Consider the following 24,682-nt stretch of genomic DNA (forward strand, 5'->3'; position numbering starts at 1 on the left):
CAAGCGCGTCAATAACCGCGGCATGAGCGTTAAATTATCTCAAATCAATCAATCAGGGTGTCAGTCAGGCAAGCAGATGCAGTTTCAACGGCAATTTTACCTGCCTGCAATGTTCATGCCTAAAAGCAAAAGCAAAAAAAAAAAAAAAAAGAAATCTTTGGTAAATTTTACTTTCGAATATAAAAAAAAGATAAAAAAACATTATATACAACAAAGCGGTAACGCTAACTGCATATTTAATAAACCAGGCATTCCTTTGCAACTATACTACATCTAAAAATAGCTTCCTTGATGAAAAAATACTTGTGGTTAATACGTCAGAGGACAAGATACACAATGCCTACTTCTAACTTTCCCCCCGAAAGTAAATAAGTAAAAAATGCGCATAAGTTTCCTCGGCGCAATCGCGTTTTCTGTTCATCGTATAATCGAGGCCACCGAAAATAGATCTATCTTTCGGTGGTCTCGGTATAATGCTGTATGAGCCGCCACCCATGAAACTTTAGCCACGGCCAGCTGGTGGCCTCTCCTATATCGTTGCCAGACGCACGATAATGGCTAACTTTAACTTCCAATAAAATAAAAACTACTGAGGCTAGAAGGCTGCAATTTGGTGTTTGATGATTTGAGGGTGGATGGTCAACATACCAATTTGCAGCCCTCTAGCCTCAGTAGTTTTTAAGATCTGAGGCCGGACGGACAGACAAAGCCGGCACAATAGTTTTCTTTTACAGAAAACTAAAACCTTAAGGGCTGGACAAACTACAAAAACATTAACATTAACATGTTAAACGCTTAGGCCTTCAAGACTTTTAAATGACAGCAATCTTATTTTCTGTCATTAATATAAAGTTTTTTGACATTATTATTATTATTATTATTATTATTATTATTATTAAAATTATTATTATAAAAACTGAAATAGCTCATTGCGAAGCCTAAGCAACCATGTTCCTTTTAAACATTATCAGAACGACCAATTATTTGTCTAATTGCACATCCACTCAATGTTTCTCTCTCTAGTAATACATATACATACATACATACACACACACTTATATATACTGTATATATACATATATATATATATATATATATATATATATATATATATATATATATATATATATATATATATAGATAGATAGATAGATAGATAGATAGATAGATAGATAGATAGATAGATAGATAGATAGATAGATAGATAAAAACACATCCATAGCCAACATCTCTTTCCTTAAAGTATCTATCTTTTTATTCTCTTCTATTACCATAACTTCCCTTAAATCATCATCACTATCATCACCATCATCATCATCATAATTATCACCATCCATCTTTGTAACACCCTAATCTCTTAACCACCTTTATCAGACCCTCCTCCTCCTCCTCCTCCTCCTCCTCCTCTTCTCATCCTTCTCCTCCTCCTCCCCTTCTTCTCATCATCATCATCATCATCATCATATCATCATCATCCTCCTCCTCCTCCTCTTCTTTTCCTCATCATTATCATCATCATCCTCCTCCTCTCATCATCATTATCATCATCATCCTAGTCTCCTGTCTTACATTCCATCCCTAGAAATAATAATAATAATAATAATAATAATAATAATAATAATAATAATAATAATAATAATAAATAAAGAAACCTATCGATTCTCCTATCCATTCTTCCCCCTCTCATTCAAAATATTCAAACAATCCACAGAGAGAGAGAGAGAGAGAGAGAGAGAGAGAGAGAGAGAGAGAGAGAGAGAGGACAACTCCTAAACCACCAAAAAACGAGTCGTTTAGGGAAGAAATTACCGGCCATCCCAATTCCCGTTTATCACCCATTCCCATGCCCATTACCGCCCATTCCTATTTTTATCGGCGGGCGCGATTACCGCTGCTTTCATCTCCTGCCGTCGCCAACATGACGTTCGGCCCTTGTCTCCGAGATCGTAAAAGGGATAAGTGGATAAATAGGAATGCCTCCGCCGACGTAAACAGTTCCTGTGCAGTTCGATGGGGGGGGCGGGGAGGGGAGAGACCGGCCACCAAGCAAGCAAACATGCGAGTATGGGTCGCCATCTTTTTTTTTTTTTTTGGCTGGTTTTGTTGGTCCTTTTTATCTATTTTTTTTTCTTCTTCCTCTTATTTTGTTTATCGGGTTTCGCTGTTTTTTTTTTCTTTTGTGTGGTTTTTTTTTGGATGTTTTCTTATATTCCTTGTATTTTTTATTGTTATGCTTCTTTAGTTTTTATTTTCTTATTTCTAATTTTTTTTTCTTAGTTCTTTCTGGAGTTTATATATACTGTGCATACCTAAATATAAATACACACAAACATTATTTATATATATATATATATATATATATATATATATATATATATATATATATATATATATATATATATATATAAACCACTGATTACTCAGTGATTTTCAAGTCCTGATTTACTTTTTCTTCCAATATTAAGAAATATTTCACACTTTAACCGCTGTTTGCTAAAGCAATTTCCCTCAATTACTCTTAAAATAACTGTTAATCAATACATTTAAAAACATGAAATACCTTCCTAACATTAAACTTCTAAATGCTACATTACTCCACATGCATGTTGATGTGCATATACACATAAAAGTGTACATACAAGAGGACTGAAAAGTATTTCTTAACTAAATTAACAAGTAGATAAAAAAAAAAAAAAAAACTCGCCTCGTCTTCTTAGGAAGATTCAGGACAATATGAAAACAGGTAAACATTGCGCCGGAGTTTTTTCGGCGCAATCGAGTTTTCTGTACAGCCACTACAGCTTATAATCAAAGCCACCAAAAATAGATCTATCTTTTGGTGGTCTCGGTATAATGCTGTATGAGCCGCGGCCCATGAAACTTTAGCCACGGCCCGGTGGTGGCCTATCCTATATCGTTGACAGAAGTACAATTATGGCTACCTTTAACCTTAAATAAAATAAAATAAAAACTACTGAGGCTACTTGGCTGCAATTTGGTATGTTTGATGACTGGAGGGTGGATGATCAACATACCAATTTGCAGCCCTCTAGCCTCAGTAGTTTTTAAGATCTGAGGGTGGAGAGAAAAAGAGCGGACGGATAGACAAAAGCCATCTCAATAGTTTTCTTTACAGAAAACTAAAAAATGTAACTATTTGATAAACTTGATAAAAAATAAAATGTCAATATCTGATAAAATTGTTAAAAATAGGTTGAAAATATATGACAAACTTGTTTTAAAAAACAAAATGTAATGTAAATAATTTTTTTTAAATACAAAGTAACTATTTGACAAACTTGTTACAAAATAAAATGCAAGTATCTGATAAACTTGTTAAAAATAGAATGTTTTATTTGACAAACTTGTTAAAAAAACAAAATTTTGTAAATATCTGATAGATTTTTAAATATAAAGTAACTATCTGATACACAGAATGTTTGATTTAAAAGTTAAAAACAAAAAACACTGAATATGATTTTTGTTAAGTATATCGATAAATAAAAGGATGAGTAAATTATAGTTATAACCACAGGACTATAATCGAAGTTCATTTTACCGTAATGAATTTGTTAAAGGTTAAAGCACTAAAATATCAATAAAAAGATTACTAAATCATACAGTTATAACCACAGGGCTATAAACGACGTTAATTTCAGCATATTGAATTTGTTAAAGATTAAATTATTAAAATATTAAAAATGCCTTGGTTTCCTGATCTGATATAACATTTAAATTCTCAACTCTTGTTTATTACGTAAGTTAACTTGAAATAGATTAAATGCGTGTTGCTTTCAATTTCAAAACAAACCCAGTATATTTTGAAAGGAATAAGGGAAAAACTCGTCGGGACAAAAAAATATGAAATAAATTCTATCAAAAATCCAACTCGTCAGAAAAAAATATGAAATCAGTTCTATAAAAAAAAAAAAATCAAACTCCTCAGGATAAAAAAAAAATCTGAAATAAATTCTATCAAAAATTCCAGCTCGCCAGAAAAAAATTTGAAATAAATTCTATAAAAATTCCAACTCGTCAGAAAAAAAAATATGAAACAAATTCTATCAAAAATCCAATTCTTCAGGCAAAAAGCAGAAATACATTCTATCAAAAATCCAACTTGTCCTTGTCAAAAAAAAAAAAAATGAAATAAATTCTATCAAAAATCCAATTCTTCAGGCAAAAAAATATGAAAAAAATTCTATCAAAAATCCAACTCGTCAGAAAAAAAAATATGAAATGAATTCTATCAAAAATCCAACGTCAAAATCTGACAGTTTTGTCATTTCGTATTCAGGAGGGAACCGTCCGTATGTTCTCTGGCCATTAATGAGATAACAGAGCGATAAGGGGTGATTGTGAGAGGTCAGAGTATACGCTCAGTTATTTGGTTCCTCAGAGGAGAGGTATTGATACTTTTGGCGTGTCCCTTTCATATTTGTTTATGCTTACATATGTGTGTGAATGTATATGTATGTATGTATGTATGTATGTATGTATGTATATATATATATATATATATATATATATATATATATATATATATATATATATATATATATATATATATATATATAAAATTATATTTAAACTGCAGCACTCCAACCTCCCATTCTTGCACATTCTCATACTATTACTCAAATCTTGGCAGTAATTTTCGCTGCAAGCAATTGCTTTTATGACGCCAGATTCTAGCAATTAACCAGGCGCTATTGAACAAGCTTAACCTGTCCCAACCATTTATTGCGCGCGCTTCGTCAAGAAATTAACAATTACTCTTCTGGCTTAATATAAAAAAAAAAATCTAGAGCACCTCCAACCCAATAATTTCCTTAAATTCTTCCTTGAATTTCTTCCTAGTGAGAACCATATTCTTTGGGAAGCTTGAATTTCAAGTCAATGGCCCTTGTTGGGTTGTTCCATATGCATAGGGTTCGTCTTCTGAATAATAATAATAATAATAATAATAATAATAATAATAATAATAATAATAAATTCTTTGGAAGCTTGAATTTCAAGTCAATGTGGTGGGCTTGTTACATATGAATAGGATTCATCTCCTGAATAATAATAATAATAATAATAATAATAATAATAATAATAATAATAATAATAATAATAATAATAATAATAATAAATATATTCTTTGCAAGCTTGTAATAATAATAATATACTCTTTGGAAGCTTGAATTTCAAGTCAATGGCCCCTTTGAGCTTGTTCCATATGAACAGGGTTCATCTTCTGAGTAATAATAATAATAATAATAATAATAATAATAATAATAATAATAATAATAATAATAATAATAATAATAATAATAAATAACATAAGCAAGCTTGATTTAAGTCAATGGCCCCTTTGAGCTTGTTCCCTATGAAAGGGTTCATCTTCTGATTAATAATAATTAATAATAATAATAATAATAATAATAATGAAAATTACATAACTTCAGTCGTTCCATCTTTTTATTCATTTATTCATTTATGAAACTTTATCTCCATTCTAACGTCAGCCTACCAGGGTGAGAGGAACAAATGCTCCATTGTACTACGGTAAAAGTGTTAGAAGGGATCTTTAAGACTTATACCAGCATAACATTACCAAGTCTATTAGGTAAGGCGTCTGGTAGGATACTGATTGAGAAAGTAAGACCAATGACAGGGGGATTGATGGTTAAGAGCAGTGTGGGTTTCCATAAGGGAGAGGGCGTTGCGCAATTTGAGCCTCAAAGGTTCAAGAAGGTAGGCGATGCATTCCTACCCTAAAAAAAAAATTCATCTTGTATTTTAATTGTTTATTTATATTTTTGTCTATTTGTCTATCAATTTATTAATTCATCTTCTCTTTTCTAATTACTGGTTTCTTCTTTTTGTGTTTCCCAATATCTTCTGTTACTTGTTCCAAATGAACACCATAATATTCTTTTGAAGCTTCAATTTCAAGTCAAGAGCTTCTTCTACGTGGACAAGGGCGTACCTTCTAATAATAATAATAATAATAATAATAATAATAATAATAATAATAATAATAATAATAATGAGAGAATATTGTGTGGATGAAGTGTTTGCTGAGAAACAGTTCCGTTACAAGTTAGAAAATCAAGTTATTTATTTTTCCTAAAAATTATTTACCTTTACAATCATTTTTCTGTGAAAGAAAGACTCCCTTTCCCCTATTTTCCATAATATTCAGAGTCAAGACTTTTGAAAAACCAAAAGAATAAGATAATCGCATTTTCAACTTCAGAACCATCTGACAAATCGAGTTCACAATGTCACAAGTAAATAGAATAGGATATAGGATTTAGGCCAAAGGCCAAGCGCTGGGAAGCTATGAGGTCATCCTGCGCTGAAACGGAAATTGACAGTAAAAGGGTTGGAAAGTTAACAGGAGGAAAACCTCAAAGCGCTTGCACTATAATCAACTGTTAGGAGAGGGTGGAAGGTAAGATGGAAGAAAGAATATGAAAGGAGGTACAGTAAAAAGAATGAAAGGGGTTGCAGCTAGGGGGCTAAGGCACGCCGCAAAGAACCTCAAGTAATGCCTACAGTGCACCGCATGAGGTGCACTGACGGCTGTAATTATTATATGCAGATTGTACAGTAGCCTTTGGCTGTAATTATTACGTGCAATAGATCTATCTTTCGGTGGTCTCAGTATAATGCTGCATGAGCCGCGGCCCATGAAACTTTAACCACGGCTCGGTAGTGGCCTATCCTATATCGCTGCCAGAAGCACGATTATGGACAACTTTAACCTTAAATATAAATAAAAACTATTGAGTCTAGAGGGCTGCAATTTGGTAAGTTTGATGACTGGAGGGTGGAAGAGCAACCTACCAATTTGCAGCCCTCTAACCTCAGCAGTTTTCAAGATCTGAGGGCGGACAGAACAAAGTGAGGACAGAAAAAAGTGCGGACAGAACAAAGTGCGGACAGAAAAAAAGTGCGGACGGACAGGCAAAGCCGGCACAATAGTTTCCTTTTACAGAAAACTGGAAAACGAGAGGACACTCGTATCTTTGTTTTGAAAGACTTAGGAGTCTGGAGGTGTGTGTGTGTGTATGTGTGTGTGTGTGTGTGTGTGTGTGTGTGTGTGTAGCGGGGGGGGGGGAGGAGCCAAAGGTGACTGAATGACCCGGTTTTGTTTACTGCCAGAAACGAAGAAGAAAAGAAAAAGCCGCGGTTCTGGTACACGGCGAACTACACACAAACAGGTTTCATTTATTTTTCTTCAACTTTTTTTTTCTTCAGTCTAGCTTCCAACAGGTTATGCAGGCAGTAATGAGAGAGAGAGAGAGAGAGAGAGAGAGACAGAGAGAGAGAGAGAGAGAGAGAGAGAGAGAGAGAGAGAGAGAGAGAGAGTCATGACCATGGCTTCGATAATTATTCTGGCCTGGTTCATGACATCAGTTATCAAGTGCTTGGGTATGAAAATGCTCGCTAAATGTGCTTGTAATATGCCCATGGCAGGATCATGGTAAGGCAATGTGGAGTGTGTTGAGAATGCATGGTAGAGTAGAAAGTGAGAATAACTAAATGTTAATATGTAGACGGGAGAGTGACTGGTTTGGTGTAAAAGTGAGTCTGAGACAAGGATATATCATATCATGATCTGTGGAGTGATATAAGAAGTTAGAGAAAAGATATTGGAAATACAGAATTGTGAGATAAGAAATTTGGCCGTGAATGGAGGAATGAAATACAGAATGGTTACTGTCTGTAGATATTACAGTACTGACTGGAGATGGTAACCAGAAACTGCAGAAACTTGTGAAAGCGTAAGAAAAAGATTGGAGCAATGAATGATGACATGGACATATAAAGCCTAAAAACAGTTAATTATGACAGGTATTTGGAAATTTACATACCAGCCAATTTACAGGATGAAAGAGGCGAGCTTGTTCACAAGATCTGAAAAACCTAAGACGGAAAGTATGAGCGAACAGTTGAGCCAACTCTTCTCTATGGAAGTAAAGTTTGGATGTTGAATGCACATGGAAGGCGTGAACAGATATAACAAAAGTGAGATGTCGAGACTCAGTGAAGAATTTAGAAAAGGGTTAACATGGGTGAAAGGATGGGTCAGTGTTTTGAGATGGTTTGGCGATGTGGGAAGAATGGGGGACAATTGGTTGAAGATTTTCTGTAATTCAAAAGACTTGTTTTTATTTGCCATGTCGTTTTGAAAGCCTTGTGATTTTATATGAAATTGTTTAATGAATATATATATATATATATATATATATATATATATATATATATATATATATATATATAATATATATAATATTATATAGTACAGCATGCAGATGTTTATAAGTCAATCAGTATTTGTATGAGCAAACAATGATATTCTTAACAACTTTCGACGAATTTTATATAACCAGGATATTTTGGATTTTAAAAGAACTTCCAAGTTCCTTCTTCGAGACTGGAAACTGTGTTACCAGGCAATCAAGTTCGCAATGGCACCAAAACATTAAAATTAATGTTTTACTCACCTTTCTCATTCCCACTGCTCTTAAGCAAACCAGACTCAACCCTAAATAAATTTAATTAATCAATTAGATCTAATCAAAGAGCTTCACGGCACTGGCTAGCTAAACAAGCTGAGAGTAAGTACGACAGGCAAGCAAGCAAGCACGAAGCAAGCAAGCAAGCAAGGGAAAAGGATCTGGTTCGAAAATATATATATGTATATACTCTGCCTGAACAGCTGGTCCGGTGGGATCTGATTGCTTGATAAATTCCTGACAAGACGAAGTGGCCGCGGCCAATGATATAATTAGAATATGCGAAGGATTCAGTTCGCCTTGCTGCTACGATCTGTTGCAGCTAACGATTTATCTCTCTCTCTCTCTCTCTCTCTCTCTCTCTCTCTCTCTCTCTAAGATGGGAGGATGTATGTATTTCTCTCTCTCTCTCTCTCTCTCTCTCTCTCTCTCTCTCTCTCTCTCTCTCTCTATGATTGGAGGATGTATTTTGTTTTCAGTCCTCCTCTCTCTCTCTCTCTCTCTTTCTTCGATAAGGTGTATGTTGATAAATCAGTCCGCTCTCTAGCTCTCTCCGCGATAGGATCTATTTTGTTAATTCGGTTGTCCTCTCTCTCTCTCTCTCTCTCTCTCTCTCTCTCTCTCTCTCTCTCTCACTTTATGAGGATGTATTATAAAAATTCAGCCCTCTCTCTCTCTCTCTCTCTCTCTCTCTCTCTCTCTCTCTCTCTATTCAGTCCCCTCTCTCTCTCTCTCTCTCTCTCTCTCTCTCTCTCTCTCTCTCCAAAAAAAGAATATATCAAACCAGCTCCTAGTATTAACTTTCATCACATGAACCCGGAGGGAAAAAAAAAAATAAAAACTAGCGTCTGACAACGGCAATAAAATGTCCTTCGGGAAAGCATTAAACATATTACGAGCTTGCCACTGAGAGCAAGCAAGCAGTCAGCAAGCAACGCGTGCGCGCGTACGCACAAGCACACGACACAATTACTAGAGGGCGTGCAACTAGCCTTTTGCAGAACCTCTGGGCGTGATAATAAGAACCACTATCAATTTCTTTTTTTTTTTTAATCATTATCTTTTATTATTCCACTGTTGCTGGAGCACTATAACCAATTTTCCCAAACCTTGGGTAGAGTGCTACAGGTTCCATGCTTAAAAAAACCATTCGGTTTAATTGTGACAGCTGGGCCGCAGTTAGAGCATTATAACCAATTTTCCCAAACCTTGGGTAGAACGCTACAGGTTCCATGCTTAAATATCTTTAACGGGGTTTCATTTGCTTAAGTCTACTCAAACAGAATTTCAGAGCATTATAACCAATTTTGCCAAAACTTGGGTAGAATGCTACAGGTTCCATGCTTAAAAATCTTTAACGGGGTTTCACTTGCTTAAGTCTATTCAAATACAATTTCAATCCTCTTGTTTATTTCCTTTTCTCCTTCTATTTACATACAGTTAACTCCAAGTTACTTGTTATCAAGTATATTTATATATTTTAGTTTTCTGTAAAAGAAAACTATTGTGCCGGCTTTGTCTGTCCGTCCTCATCTTTTCTGTCCGCCCTCAGATCTTGAAAACTACTGAGGCTAGAGGGCTGCAAATTGATATGTTGTTCATCCACCCTCCAACCATCAAACATACCAAATTGCAGCCCTCTAGCCTCACTAGTTTTGATTTTATTGGAAGTTAAAGTTAGCCATAATCGTGCTTCTGGCAACGATATAAGGTAGGCCGCCAACAGGCCGTTGTTAAAGTTTCATGGGTCGCGGCTCATACAGCATTATACCGAGACCACCGAAAGATAGATCTATTTTCGGTGGCCTTGATTATACGCTGTACAGAAAACTCGATTGCGCCGATGCATTTTTACTTGTTTTCAGTTTACATATGAGAATTCTACTCTGCAGCTGTTAATATATATATATATATATATATATATATATATATATATATATATATATATATATATATATATATATATATATATATATATATATATATATATATATATATATATATATAATTTTACAGGTATTTAAGTCCGATGAAGATCAAATGTACATTTCAACCTTATTTTCTTTAAGTGAACTAAAACTCGTCTTTGTTTATATTTTAAAAAGTATCTTCGGCGCAGTCGAGTTTTCTGCACGGCGTATAATCAAGGCCACCGAAAAAATATATCTATCTTTCGGTGGTCTCGGTATAATGCTGTATGAGCCGCGGCCCATGAAACTTTAACCACGGACTGGTGGTGACCTGTCCTACATCGTTGCCAGAAGCACGATTATGGCTAACTTTAACCTTAAATAAAATAAAAACTATTGCGGCTAGAGGGCTGCAATTCGGTATGTTTGATGATTGGATTGTGGGTGATAAACGTACCAATCTCCAGCCCTCTAGCCTTAATAGTTTTTAAGATCTGAGGGCGGAGAGGAAACATGCGGACGGACAGACAAAGCCGGCACAATAGCTTTCTTTTACAGAAAACTAAAAAGCAGTCATTATTCATTCAGCATTTTCCCTGTGCCTGATTCGACTGAAATTGAATGATTTTCCCTTAAACAGGTAGGACAGTAACATAGGTGACGCCTGGGGACTCGTGTTTTGGCAACGTCGAATCTCTCAATGCCGAATCTCTATTTTCGACATTGTCGAAGTTTTTTCCACTTCGACCCAAGGTCTTTAGAGATGGACCTCGCGTCGAACCATTGAGAAGAATAACTTACGCAACAGAAACATAACGCCAAACTCAATGAGGAGTTACAGTGGTAAGTAAAATAAAATAAGTAAAGAGATAAGTAAGGAAATATATAAAAAAATAAATAAATAAATAAATAAATAAATAGAGAAGTAGTACAACCTTGCTATAAACAGCTCTCACAGGCCAGGGACGACCAGAGTGCTCAAGTACAGCAGAACCTCATTATCATCATCTTTTCCATCATACACTATTTAATTTTTTGTTGCCTTCATCACTATCCTCATCACCATCATCATCATATTTATTAAGATTTTCGTCAGTCATCACCTCGTGGCTGGGTCTTTTCTTTCATCACAAAAATAAATGTGGTGTTTTTGACATTTCGGAATCCTTAAAATATGACATTTTAATCCCCATTATGTAGACATTTTAATTGCCATTATGTAGACATTTTAATTGCCATTATATAGACATTTTAATTGCCATTATACAGACATTTTAATTCCCATTATATAGACATATTAACCCCCATTAGATAGACATTTTAATTCACATTATTTAGACATTTTAATTCACATTATATAGACGTTTTTATTCCCATTTTATATAGAAATTTTAATTGCCATTATAAAGACATTTTAATTGCCATTATATAGACATTTTAATTGCCATTATATAGACATCTTAATTCTCATTATATAGACATTTTAATTCTCATATAGACATTTTAATTCTCATTATACAAACATTTTAATTCTCATTATATAGACATTTTAATTCCCTTTATCTAGACATTTTAATTCCCATTATATAGACATTTTAATTCTCATTATATAGACATTTTAATTCTCATTATATAGACATTTTAATTCTCATTATATAGACATTTTAATTCCCATTATATAGACATTTGAATTCCCATTACATAAACATTATAATTCCCATCATATAGACATTATAATTCCCATTATATAGACATTTAACTCTCATTATACAGACATTTTAATTCCCATTATTCTCTCTGACTCGTTAATCTCCCACATTGCAAAACACGACATTTTAATTCCCATTACTCAGTCTCCTGCCTCAAACTGAGATACTTTTACACCAAGTCAAACAGAAACGTTTGCCTTGAAAACAGTCCTCCCTCCTCCTGGCGTTTGTTTGATGGGCAAACAATTAGGCTTCTCTCTCTCTCTCTCTCTCTCTCTCTCTCTCTCTCTCTCTCTCTGAAACTGAACAGTGGGGAGAGAAAGAAAACTATTCTCTCTCTTCTCTCTCTCTCTCTCTCTCTCTCTCTCTCTCTGAAACTGGACAGTGGGGAGAAAACGAAAACTTCTCTCTCTCTCTCTCTCTCTCTCTCTCTCTCTCTCTCTCTTTCTCTCTCTCTCTCTCTGAAATTAAACAGTGGGGATAGAACAAAATCTATTCTCTGCCTGCCTGCCCTGCCTCTCTCTCTCTCTCTCTCTCACTCAGAATATAAACAAAGGGGGAGAACAAAACTATCCTCTTTCTCTCAGAATATTGCCTCTCCTCTCCTCTCTCTCTCTTCTCTCTCAACACAGAATACGTGAACAAAGGGTATGAGAAAAAAATTTCCATTCATTTACCTTGAAAATTTCAAAATAAAACTTATACAGCTAAACTTCGCCAGTATGAACTTATCAATGAAATACTGGCACGAGTCAAAATCATCTTCAAAATCACCTAAGCAGTGAGATACAGGCACAAGACAAAATCATCTAAGCAGTGAGATACAGCCACTAATACAAAATCAGCTAAGCAGTGAGATACAGCCACTAATACAAAATCAGCTAAGCAGTGAGATAAAGCCACTAATACAAAATCAGCTAAGCAGTGAGATAAAGCCACTAATACAAAATCATCTAAGCAGTGAGATAAAGCCACTAATACAAAATCAGCTAAGCAGTGAGATACAGGCACAAGACAAAATTATCTAAGCAGCGAGATACAGCCCCTAATACAAAATCAGCTAAGCAGTGAGATACAGCCACTAACACAAAATCATCTAAGCAGTGAGATAAAGCCACTAATACAAAATCAGCTAAGCAGTGAGATACAGCCACTAACACAAAATCAGCTAAGCAGTGAGATACAGCCACTAACACAAAATCAGCTAAGCAGTGAGATACAGCCACTAACACAAAATCAGCTAAGCAGTGAGATACAGCCACTAATACAAAATCAGTTAAGCAGTGAGATACAGCCACTAATACAAAATCAGCTAAGCAGTGAGATACAGCCACTAATACAAAATCAGCTAAGCAGTGAGATACAGCCACTAATACAAAATCATCTAAGCAGTGAGATACAGCCACTAATACAAAATCATCTAAGGAGTGAGATAAAGCCACTAATACAAAATCATCTAAGCAGTGAAATACAGCCACTAATACAAAATTGATCTGAGCAGTGAGATACAGGAACAAGGCAAATCATCTAAGCAGTGAGATACAGGAACAAGATAAAATCATCTAAGCAGTGAGATACAGGAACAAGACCAATCATCTAGGCAGTGAGATACAGGAACAAGACAAATCATCTAGGCAGTGAGATACAGGAACAAGATAAAATCATCTAAGCAGTGAGATACAGGAACAAGACAAATCATCTAACCAGTGAGATACAGGCACAAGACAAGATCATCTTCAAAATCCAAAATCGCCTAAGCACTGAGATACAGGCACAAGACAAAATCATCTTCAAAATCATCTAAGCAGTGAGATACAAGAACAAAACAAAATCATCTAAGCAGTGAGATACAAGAACAAAACAAAATCATCTAAGCAGTGAGATACACAACAGAACAAAATCATCTAAGCAGTGAGGTACAAGATCAAAACAAAATCATCTAAGCAGTGAGATACAGGCACAAAACAAAATCATCTAAGCAGTGAGATACAAGAACACAACAAGAAGACAAAATCATCTGAGCAGTAAGATACAAGAACAAGTCAAAATCATCTAAGCAGTGAGATAAAGCCACTAATACAAAATCATCTAAGCAGTGAGATACAGGCACAAGTCAAAACCATCTAAGCAGTGAGATACAAGAACAAGACTTAGTGACATACAGGCAGCAGAAAAAATCACCTTCAAAACCATCTAAGCAGCGAGATGCAGCCACTAATACGAAAACCATCTAAGCAGGGAGATACAGCCACTAATACAAAATCATCTAAAAAGCGAGATACAGCCAATAATTCAAAATCATCTAAGCAGCGAGATACAGCCACTAATACAAAAACCATCTAACGAAAACCATCAAAGCAGTGAGATACAGCCACTAATACAAAAACCATCTAAGCAGCGAGATACAGCCACTACTACGAAAACCATCAAAGCAGTGAGATACAGCCACTACTACAAAAACCATCTAAGCAGCGAGATTCAGCCACTAATACAAAAACCATCTAAGCAGCGAGATACAACCGAGATTCAAAAATCATCTCCCGAGGAAAAATGGCTAATTGAAAGAGTAACAAAAGACTGCTCGCTCCTCAGCGCGCTTATAGACACGCACAGGACCCAGAGAGCGCACATATATACAGGTGGTAGATTGGGTGGAGTACACACTCAGGTCTTCCCAGTATGGCGATGGCACGCGGTACTGGTTGGTTGGTTGTTTGGTTGGCTGGCTGGCTGGGCTGCCTTCTTCACAAGCTGGTACCCAGTCTCTCTCTCTCTCTCTCTCTCTCTCTCTCTCTCTCTCTCTCTCTCTCTCTCTCTCTCTCTCTCGCGGAATATTAACTAAGCGGGGAAAGAGGAAAATTGCCAACGATATGTTTTTTTCTCTCAGAATATGAAGAAAGCGGGGAGAGAAATAGGTGACTATTCTCTCTCTCTCTCTCTCTCTCTCTCTCAACATCAACAAAGTGGGGGAGAAAAAAAAGTACCTGCTCTCTCTCTCTCTCTCTCTCTCTCTCTCTCGGAATATGAACAAAGTGGGGACAGAAAAAAGAGCCTGCTATTCTCTCTCTCCCTCTCTCTCTGAATATGAACAAAGTGGGAAAAAAGAGGCCAACTATTCTCTCTCTCTCGCGGAATATTAACAAAGCGGAGAAAGAGGAATAATGCCAACGATATGACTTTTTCTCTTAGAATATGAACAAAGTGGGGAAAGAGAAATAGGTAACTCTCTCTCTCTCTCTCTCTCTCTCTCTCTCTCTCTCTCTCTCTCTGAATATGAACAAAGTAGGAGAAAAAAATGCCACATATTCACCCTCCCTCTCTCTCTCTCTCTCTCTCTCTTTCTCAGAACATGAACAAAGCGGGGAGAGATAAAAGAGCCTGCTATTTCTCTCTCTCTCTCTCTCTCTCTCTCTCTCTCTCTCTCTCTCTCTCTCTCTCTCTCTCCGTAGGGTATCGGAAATAAGTGTAATGCTCGAGAGTATATTAAAAATTCTGTAATAACTACTCCAACAAACTTATCTTCGATACAGTGCCACAACAAAGAGAGAAGAGAGAGAGAGAGAGAGAGAGAGAGAGAGAGAGAGAGAGAGAGAGAGAGACCCTCGAAAATTACAATCCAGTACTTGATCGCAATCTAAACGAACACAATATCCATCGCGGGACGCTTTCTTCAGAGCGCTGATGACGTCACGCAATACCCGAGTGCCACTTCTGTGCACCAACGTAAGCCACAAACAAACGAAGGAACAAGGACACTGAAAGGGGAGGGAGAGGGGGAAGAGTGGAGGGGAGGGGGAGAGTGGAGGGGAGGGGAGAGTGTAGGGGAAGAGGGGGGGGAGGGGTGAGGGGAGGGATTTAAGGATGTACATAGCTGCTTGTATCACCACTCGCTCTTGTTTATTCTTCTTTCTGGACGACAAGAGAAACTGAGATCGCGAGCAACCAGATCCCCTCACGATAAACAACCACCCATTCGAGGAGGAGGAATCTCTTTTTCGTGAACGAAGAAAAACAGCAATTACAGACTTAACAAGAATCACGGGGGGTGGTAGGGGGTAGCCAAATGCAAACATACAAAATGCACTCGTGAAAGAGGTGTCTATTTTCTTGATAGCTATTACTGAGATTCTCTCTCTCTCTCTCTCTCTCTCTCTCTCTCTCTCTCTCTCTCTCTCTCTCTATATATATATATATATATATATATATATATATATATATATATATATATATATATATATATTTCTTGATTATTCTGAGGCTTCTTGTCGGATGCCGCAGTGTTTATCCTAAGTTATAGCTATATCCTTTAAAATCTCAGAAGCTTCAAATAATTACGAATTTAACATCAAACAGACCGCCCTTAGCGAGACAAATATATTCCACTTTACCTTCGAAGGCTCTCCTTTGATAAAATAAACAAGAACAGCGGTAACATGTAATAATTATAGTAATTATAAAGATATTAGTACGAATGACTTCGAGTAATTGCAAGCGCAACCTACCTTTAAGTACTGACGGTAGACCCCTGGCTCGAAATCTCTGAATTAAAGCTGTGTGAAGTTCATCGATGTATTTAATAGCCTCTTCGATCACTTCCACCTGGTGGGAAGAGGACAAAGTGGGATTAGAACAAAAAATAAAAGGAATATCACATACGAAAGTTATTGAGTCTTGTGCGGTTCACCTAATGCCTGAAAACATCACTTATACCTGTATGGAAATCTCACTGGTACAGCCTGTTCTAATGATGAAGCTTTTTTGTACATTTCATCTCATGCTTGAAAACATTGTTGTACGTTCACCTGATGCTTGAAAACATCATTATTTATATCTGTATGGAAAGCTCACTGGTACAGCCTGTTCTAATGATGAAGCATTTTTGTACGTTTCACCTAACGCTAGAAACGTCACTTATACCTGTATGGAAAGCTCACTGGTACAGCCTGTTCTTATGATGAAACTCTGTTGTACGTTTCATCTAATGCCTGAAAACATCATTACTTATGCCTGTATGGAAAGCTCACTGGTACAGCCTGTTCTTTATAAATTCATCTCTTATCCTATCCTATTCCCAATATGGCCACACTTACTACCCCAAATTAAGATCTCCATTTTCAATCAGATGAACTCTTCCAATCTCCAAATCGTCAGCAAGAACTTCCACGCGACGGTTCATTTAGTTTCAGGTCCTACTCACACTGATTCATCTCAATGAAACTTCAGAAGTTCGAGCGAACGTGCAATGCATTACTACCGTAAGTACCACTCTCCTTGCATTTTAATACATTTTCATCAATTTGTTAATTCATTAACATGGGGCGCACTGACGGCATTACTCCCCTTTGGGGGTACCTTCCCTCTTAGCTGCAGGACACAAGACAACGCATCCTGCACTGACAGAGTTCCTCAGAATTCCTCATTTGTCTCCTTTCTCCAAATGATTTCATAACGGTTCTGTTTAGCACAGTACAGCTCGTAGCCAGCATCTCTCCTCCTATCCTCAGGCGGGAATGTAATATTCCCCTGGAGGAGTTCCTTACCACATTCTTGTGTCGAATTCACTAATAACCGGACGTTCAGTCCAATGTGTGTTTCTTCACTTTAAGCTAATAGGCCTTACCCCTCATGATTTTAGTTTTCTGTATAAGACAACTATCGTGCCGGCTTTGTCCGTCCGTCCGCACTTTATTCTGTCCGCCCTCAGATCTTAAAAACTACTGAGGCTAGAGGGCTGCAAATTGGTATGTTGATCATCTACCCTCCAATCATCAAACATGCCATATTGCAGCCCTCTAGTCTTAGTAGTTTTTACTTTATTTAAGGTTAAAATTATCCATAACCGTGCGTCTGGAAACGATATAGGCCAGGCCACCACGGGGCCTTGGTTAAAGTTTCATGGGGTGCAGCTCATATAGTATTATACCGAGACACCGAAAGATAGATCTATTTTCTGTGGTCTTGATTATACGCTGTACAGAAAACTCGATTAAGCCGAAGAAACTTCGGCGCATTTTTTACTTGTTATTATTTTGATTCTTTCAAAATACTAAGTATAAGTTGGTATATCAGTTCCTTAGGAATCAGGCACTGGAATGGAATGGAATATAGAGTTTAGGCCAAAGGCCAAGCACTGGGACCTATGAGGTCATTCAGCGCTGGGAAGGAAACTGAGAGAAGGTTGCTTCAAAGATGTAACAGGAGGGAAACCTCGCAGCTGCAATTTGAAATAATTATTAGGAAAGGGCGGATAGCAAGATGCAAGAAGTTAATATGGAAGGAGGTACAGTAAAAGGTACTGATAAATCTGCTATGAGGAATCTGTGGCTGCCTCATTTCTTCTGTAAAGTGGCTTATACCAGCAACGAATATAATTACCGCCTCAGGCCTAGATGTGAGCACAGGTAACCGTTTGCGATATTAAGTTACACGATATATATATATAAAAACCACATGATTTCTACTTCCATACTAAGGCTTTTACCTACAAATACACAATTTCTGTATTCATTCTAAGGTTTTACTTACAAATAGACTGTTTCTATTTACTTACTAAGGCTTTTACCTACAAATACACTTGTTTCTGATTTCACACTAAGAATGTATCTACAAATAGTTTCTGTTTTTATACTAATGCTTCAAGAGACATACTAAGGCTTTGCGTACAAAAACATGTGTTTCTGTTTTCATACTAACACTTTACCTACAAATACAGCATTCCTATTTTCATACTAAGGTTTTACCTACAAACAAACATACTGTTTCTATTGACAGACTATAAGACTTTACCTACAAACATATCGTTTCTGTCTTCACACTGAAGGCTTCACCTACAAACACACCACTCCACCCTTCCTACCTGCATACTAGTCCTCCCTCAACAAACACAACAAACAACAAACCCAAATTAAAAAAAAAAAGAAACTAAAACACATATATCTACTCGCCTTGGAGACCCTCGGCCTCTCGTGCAGAGCCGGGACCATCTCGCGCAGTTTCTGGTACTCCTGCCTCTTGACTCTTTTCAGTCTCGACCTGCGGTACTTGCGGACGATCCTGGACGCGTGCGGACCCGACCCCATCTTGGACTGCGGCGCTAGGTAGCGCTGCCGCAGGAGCAGCTGCGTCGACAGGTAGCGCTGTCGATTCTGCAGGGCCGACGCAGACAGCTGCTGCGGCTGTTGGTGGGACTGACGCAACTGACTGCTGGTGTTGGTGGTGGTGGTGGTGGTGGTGTGTTGGAGGACTGTTGGAGTGGTGTTGGTGGTGGTAGTGGTGGTGGTGTTGGTGTTGGTGATGGAGAGATGACGGTGGTGATAGGGCCCTCGACATACGCACAGATGTTTCACGCAAATTTTCGGCTTTAATTCCACCTGTCGGGAGAGACAGAAGAAATTAGCGATGAAAATTATATCTGAATCATCAAAATTCGTCAAAATAAAGTTTTTATTAAATAATTTTTATTTGCTCCATTGACTCGGAAGTAGAACCTGACATTCAAGTAATAAAAGATAATAGTATTATTATTATTATTATTATTATTATTATTATTATTATTATTATTATTATTATTATTATTATTATTATTATTATTATTATTTTATTTTTATTATTATTATTATTATTATTATTTTACTATTATTATTATTAACATTTTATTATTATTATTATTATTATTATTATTATTATTATTATTATTATTATTATTATTATTATTATTATTATTATCCAGATGATGAACCCTATTCATATGGAACAAGCTTCCAAAGAATATTATGGTGTTCATTTGAAAGAAGCAACAGAAGCTAATTGGAAATACAGAAAGATATTAGAAAACCAGATACTTAACAAATTAATAAATAAATAAAAATGTAAGTAAAACATTAAAATACAGGTTGAATTGCACTAGGGTAGTAATGCACCCTAACGCAAAATGCGACATCGCCATCATCGAAGAATTCTTTGACAAACTAAAGTTTATACAAGACATTTGCTGATACCATAAACAAAATTACAAACAAAAACACACACACAAGCTAAAAAATAAACATGAAAAGACACACTCGCACGCACACACACAGACGAAACCAAACAGATCTCTATAAATCAACGCCATTCAATACCTCATCGTCTTGACATTCGGTATAGAAATATGTCGCGTAATATTTACGCCAAATGTTCCCAACAAATAAACAGAATAATAAACAAAATAAACACGACACGAAATCTGCGACAAACTCGAGCTATATTCGATTCTCGAGATTCTACTTGTGTAGACGGTACTGACTTCGGACAAGTCTCACTGGCGTTTTGGCGTTTACATAAATATTTACATAAATTATTCCTATACACAAGTCATACGAGACAGGTCTAGACAGTCTTAAGTGAACAGGCAACTACTGTATTGCTGCACTGGCATGATCCACATAATAATAATAATAATAATAATAATAATAATAATAATAATAATAATAATAATAATAATAATAATAATAATAATGTACGACATACTGAACTGACAAGTAAAGATTTTCATGTTAACAAGAAACTATTATATTGCCATACTGACAAGATCCAAGCCTAGACTATAATAATAATAATAATAATAATAATAATAATAATAATAATAATAATAATAATAATAATAATAATAATAATAAGAAGAAGAAGAAGAAGAAGAAGAAGAAGAAGAAGAAGAAGAAGAAGAAGACCACCCTCTTTGAGGCAAGTTTTGTTGTATAAATTCAATTCGCAAAATGCAGCCATTTTATTCAACATAATAATAATAATAATGCATGACACACTGAATAGACGATTCAAGCCAGTCTTAAGTGAATAGGCAACAACTATAATGCTATACTGGCAAGATCCACATATAATAATAATAATAATAATAATAATAATAATAATAATAATAATAATAATAATAATAACAATAATAATAATAATAATAATAATAATAATAATAATAATAATAATAATAATAATAATAATAATAATAATAATAATAATAATGTATGACATACTGAATAGACGATTCAAGACAGTCTCAAGTGAACAGGCAACTACTTATTAGATTGCCACACTGGCAAGATCCAAGCCAAGTCTATGACTACCACAGAATAATAATAATAATAATAATAATAATAATAATAATAATAATAATAATAATAATAATAATAATAATAATAATAATTACAACTAGTAGCAGCAGTAATGGCAATATTCTAAATGGCCTTATGTTACATGACAAAAAATATTTAGAAAAACAAAAAATTACAAAGTCAGGTAATAGCGAGGTGACTTTAAAAAAAAAAAAACACCAACATTATAATTAATAAAAAAAAAAACATGAATCGTGCCAGGAACTTCTCAATGGCTGCATGACCTTTGCTGCAAAGCTGCTGGGCATTTCAAGGAACTTTTATCAGAGGCGCTTGACCTAGTATCAAGTGGTTGGGTCAAAGGTTGTTTTATCATTTTAGCTCATGACGGAATATTTCTCTAAAGTTACTTACTTATTTTTCTCCAGTTACTTATTTCTCTCCAGTTACTTATTTCTTTCCAGTTACTTATTTCTTTCCAGTTACTTAGCCTACTTATTTTTCCCCACTTACTTATTTCTCACTTGTTACTTATTCACTTAATTGGTGTACAAAACACGTCATTTTTCGCGCATGCATACACACACACATATATATATATACATATAGATATATATTTTTGTATATATATATATATATATATATATATATATATATATATATATACACACATATATATATAATATACATACATACATACATATATATATATATATATATATATATATATAATATATATATATCTGTGTATACATATATACATACACAATATATATATCTGTACCTATCAACATACAAATCAGTTCAGTCAACAAAGCTTGGCTGTTTCTATAAAAGGAAATGAAACATACTCAACATACAAAGTCATTTTCAGTGGAACAAAGTTTTGGCTGTTTACAGATGACAAAGGAAATGAAACATACTCTAGCAGCATAAGTCATTTATCTTATATGGAACTACAAGTTTTGGGTATTTACAGATGACCCAAGCAGTAACAGCAATAACGACCCGAGCAATAAGAGCAATAACGACCCGAGCAATAAGAGCAATAACGACCCAAACAATAATAGCAATAATGACCCAATCAATAATAGCAATAACGACCCAAGCAATAATAGCAATAATGACCCAAGCAATAATAGCAATAATGACCCGAGCAATAAGAGCAATAACGACCCAAGCAATAATAGCAATAACGACCCAAACAATAATAGCAATAATGACCCGAGCAATGATAGTAATAAAGACCCAAGCAATAATAGCAATAACGACCCGAACAATAACAGCAATAACGACTTAAGCAATAACACCAATAACGACCCAAGTAATGACAACCCTAGCAATAACGACCTAAGTAATAATAACAATGACGGCCCAAGCAATACTAGCAATAAGAACCCAAGCAATAATAACACAAACGACCCAAGCAATAATAGCAATAAGAACCCAAGCAATAATAACAATAACGACCCAAGCAATAACAGCAATAACGACCCGGGCAATAACAGCAATAACGACCCAAAGCAATAATAGCAATAACCCGAGCAATAATAGCAATAACGACCCAAAGCAATAATAGCAACAACGACCCGGGCAATAATAGCAATAACGACCCAAACAATACCTGCAATAACGACCCGAGCAATAACAGCAATAACGACCCAAAGCAATAACAGCAATAACGACCCAAAGCAATAATAGCAATAACGACCCAAGCAATAACTGCAGTAATGATCCGAGCAGTAACAGCGATAACGGCCCAAGCAATAATAGCAATAACGATCAAAGCAATAATAGCAATAACGACCCAAAGCAATAACAGCAATAACGACCCAAGCAATAATAGGATAATGGTAATTTAAATAACCCTAAAAACGAGATCCTCAATAAATACAGACATTACTTTTATTTGCGAATAAAAATAATAAGCAATGAACAGGCTCCCCAAATGGACACTGAACGAAGGCTATTACCGGGACATATTTATTTAATCTCTTCATAAATCATCTGTTTATACTCGTCATCTAACGAGTTCACTGCGGTACATGACATGCATCTGACTCTCTCTCTCTCTCTCTCTCTCTCTCTCTCTCTCTCTCTCTCTCCAAAGAAGAAGCGCAGATCAATCAAATGGGTTCATACATACGTGAAAATAAATTCGTCTTTGTACGCCCTATTATAAAAGTGAGGTCGCCTGTTGCCATACCTTGAGAAAAATAATTAGCTTATAATACAAAGAGTATCCCTTATTAATGACATAACATCATATATATATATATATATATATATATATATATATATATATATATATATATATATATATATATATATACAGATTTTATATATATACACATATATACAGTATATTGATTTATATATATGTAAATATATATGTATATATATATATATGTATGTAAAATCTACTGGCCACTTTTTATATATATATATATATATATATATATATATATATATATATATATATATATGTATGTGGGTGTGTGTGTGTATGTTTGTGTGTTTGTGTATGTGTGTGAGAAAGAATATCCCTCTGACCTACCCCTGTACACTCTCCTTCTCCCTTATAAGCAGAAACCAACGAACATTTCAGACACGCAAAGATTAAAAATTAAAAAAAAAAGAGAAAAATAAAAATAAAAAAAGAGAAAAACAAAAATAAAAAAAAAAAGAAAAGGCGAGATAAGCCCAGGCAAAACCTCCATTATAAATCCATTCAGGTCATGAGCAACAAACAGAAAGGGGTTTGGGGGGGGAGGGAAGGGGGGAGGGGTGTTGAGGGAGTGGCTGTGTCCATTTTCAGCCTCAAAGGATCCCGCCTCGGATGGAGTCCTACCTTTATGGGGATGGAGTCCTACAGACACAGTGGACCTCCGAAACATCAGGAGCTGCCAGAGCCATTTCTTTATAGACAGAATATAGTATTTAGGCCAAAGGTCAGGCGGTGGGACCTATGAGGTCATTCAGCGTTCAAAGGGGGAACTGACAGTAAAGAGGACTGAAAGGCGTAACAGGAGGAAAACCTCAAAGCAGTTGCACTATGAATCAACTGTTAGAGAATACGGTAGGAGGTACTGTAAAAGGAATGAAAGGGGTTGCAGCTTGGGGCCTAAAGAAGGGGCGCTGCAAAGAACCTTGAGTAATGCCTACAGTGCACCGAATGGGGTGCACTGACGGCAATGGCCCCCCTCTCTGCGGGGGCCATTTCTTCATACGCTCGCGAGACGGATCTCCGCGCGTTCTAAGCCAGTCAGTCACACTTATGGAAGTGACCTAAATAAAGCGCGAATGGGGGGTGGGGATGGGGAGGAGGGGAGGGGAGAGGGGAGTGTAGGAGAGGAGGGAGGGAGGGGAGGGAGGGGGGGGGGGGAGGGGGGAGAAGAGAGGAGATGGAAGGGGAGGGGAGGGAGGGGAGGGGAGGGGAGGGAGGA

The 24,682-nt window shown here is 36.0% G+C and overlaps 1 protein-coding gene across 2 annotated transcripts in view; it reads right to left on the reverse strand.

The window, feature by feature from the left end:
* The window catches only part of LOC136831186 (uncharacterized), a 189,796-nt gene that overhangs the window by 119,316 nt on the left and 45,798 nt on the right, over nucleotides 1–24,682 (reverse strand). For both annotated transcript variants that reach the window (XM_067091166.1, XM_067091167.1), the window contains exons 2-3: nucleotides 19,080–19,505; nucleotides 16,638–16,734 (exon numbers count right to left, since the gene is read on the reverse strand). In XM_067091166.1, coding sequence (XP_066947267.1) covers nucleotides 16,638–16,734; nucleotides 19,080–19,505 — 523 coding nt within the window. The remainder of the gene's footprint in view (nucleotides 1–16,637; nucleotides 16,735–19,079; nucleotides 19,506–24,682) is intronic.

Source organism: Macrobrachium rosenbergii, chromosome 48, assembly GCF_040412425.1.
Source record: "Macrobrachium rosenbergii isolate ZJJX-2024 chromosome 48, ASM4041242v1, whole genome shotgun sequence".
NCBI classification, from domain to species: domain Eukaryota; kingdom Metazoa; phylum Arthropoda; class Malacostraca; order Decapoda; family Palaemonidae; genus Macrobrachium; species Macrobrachium rosenbergii.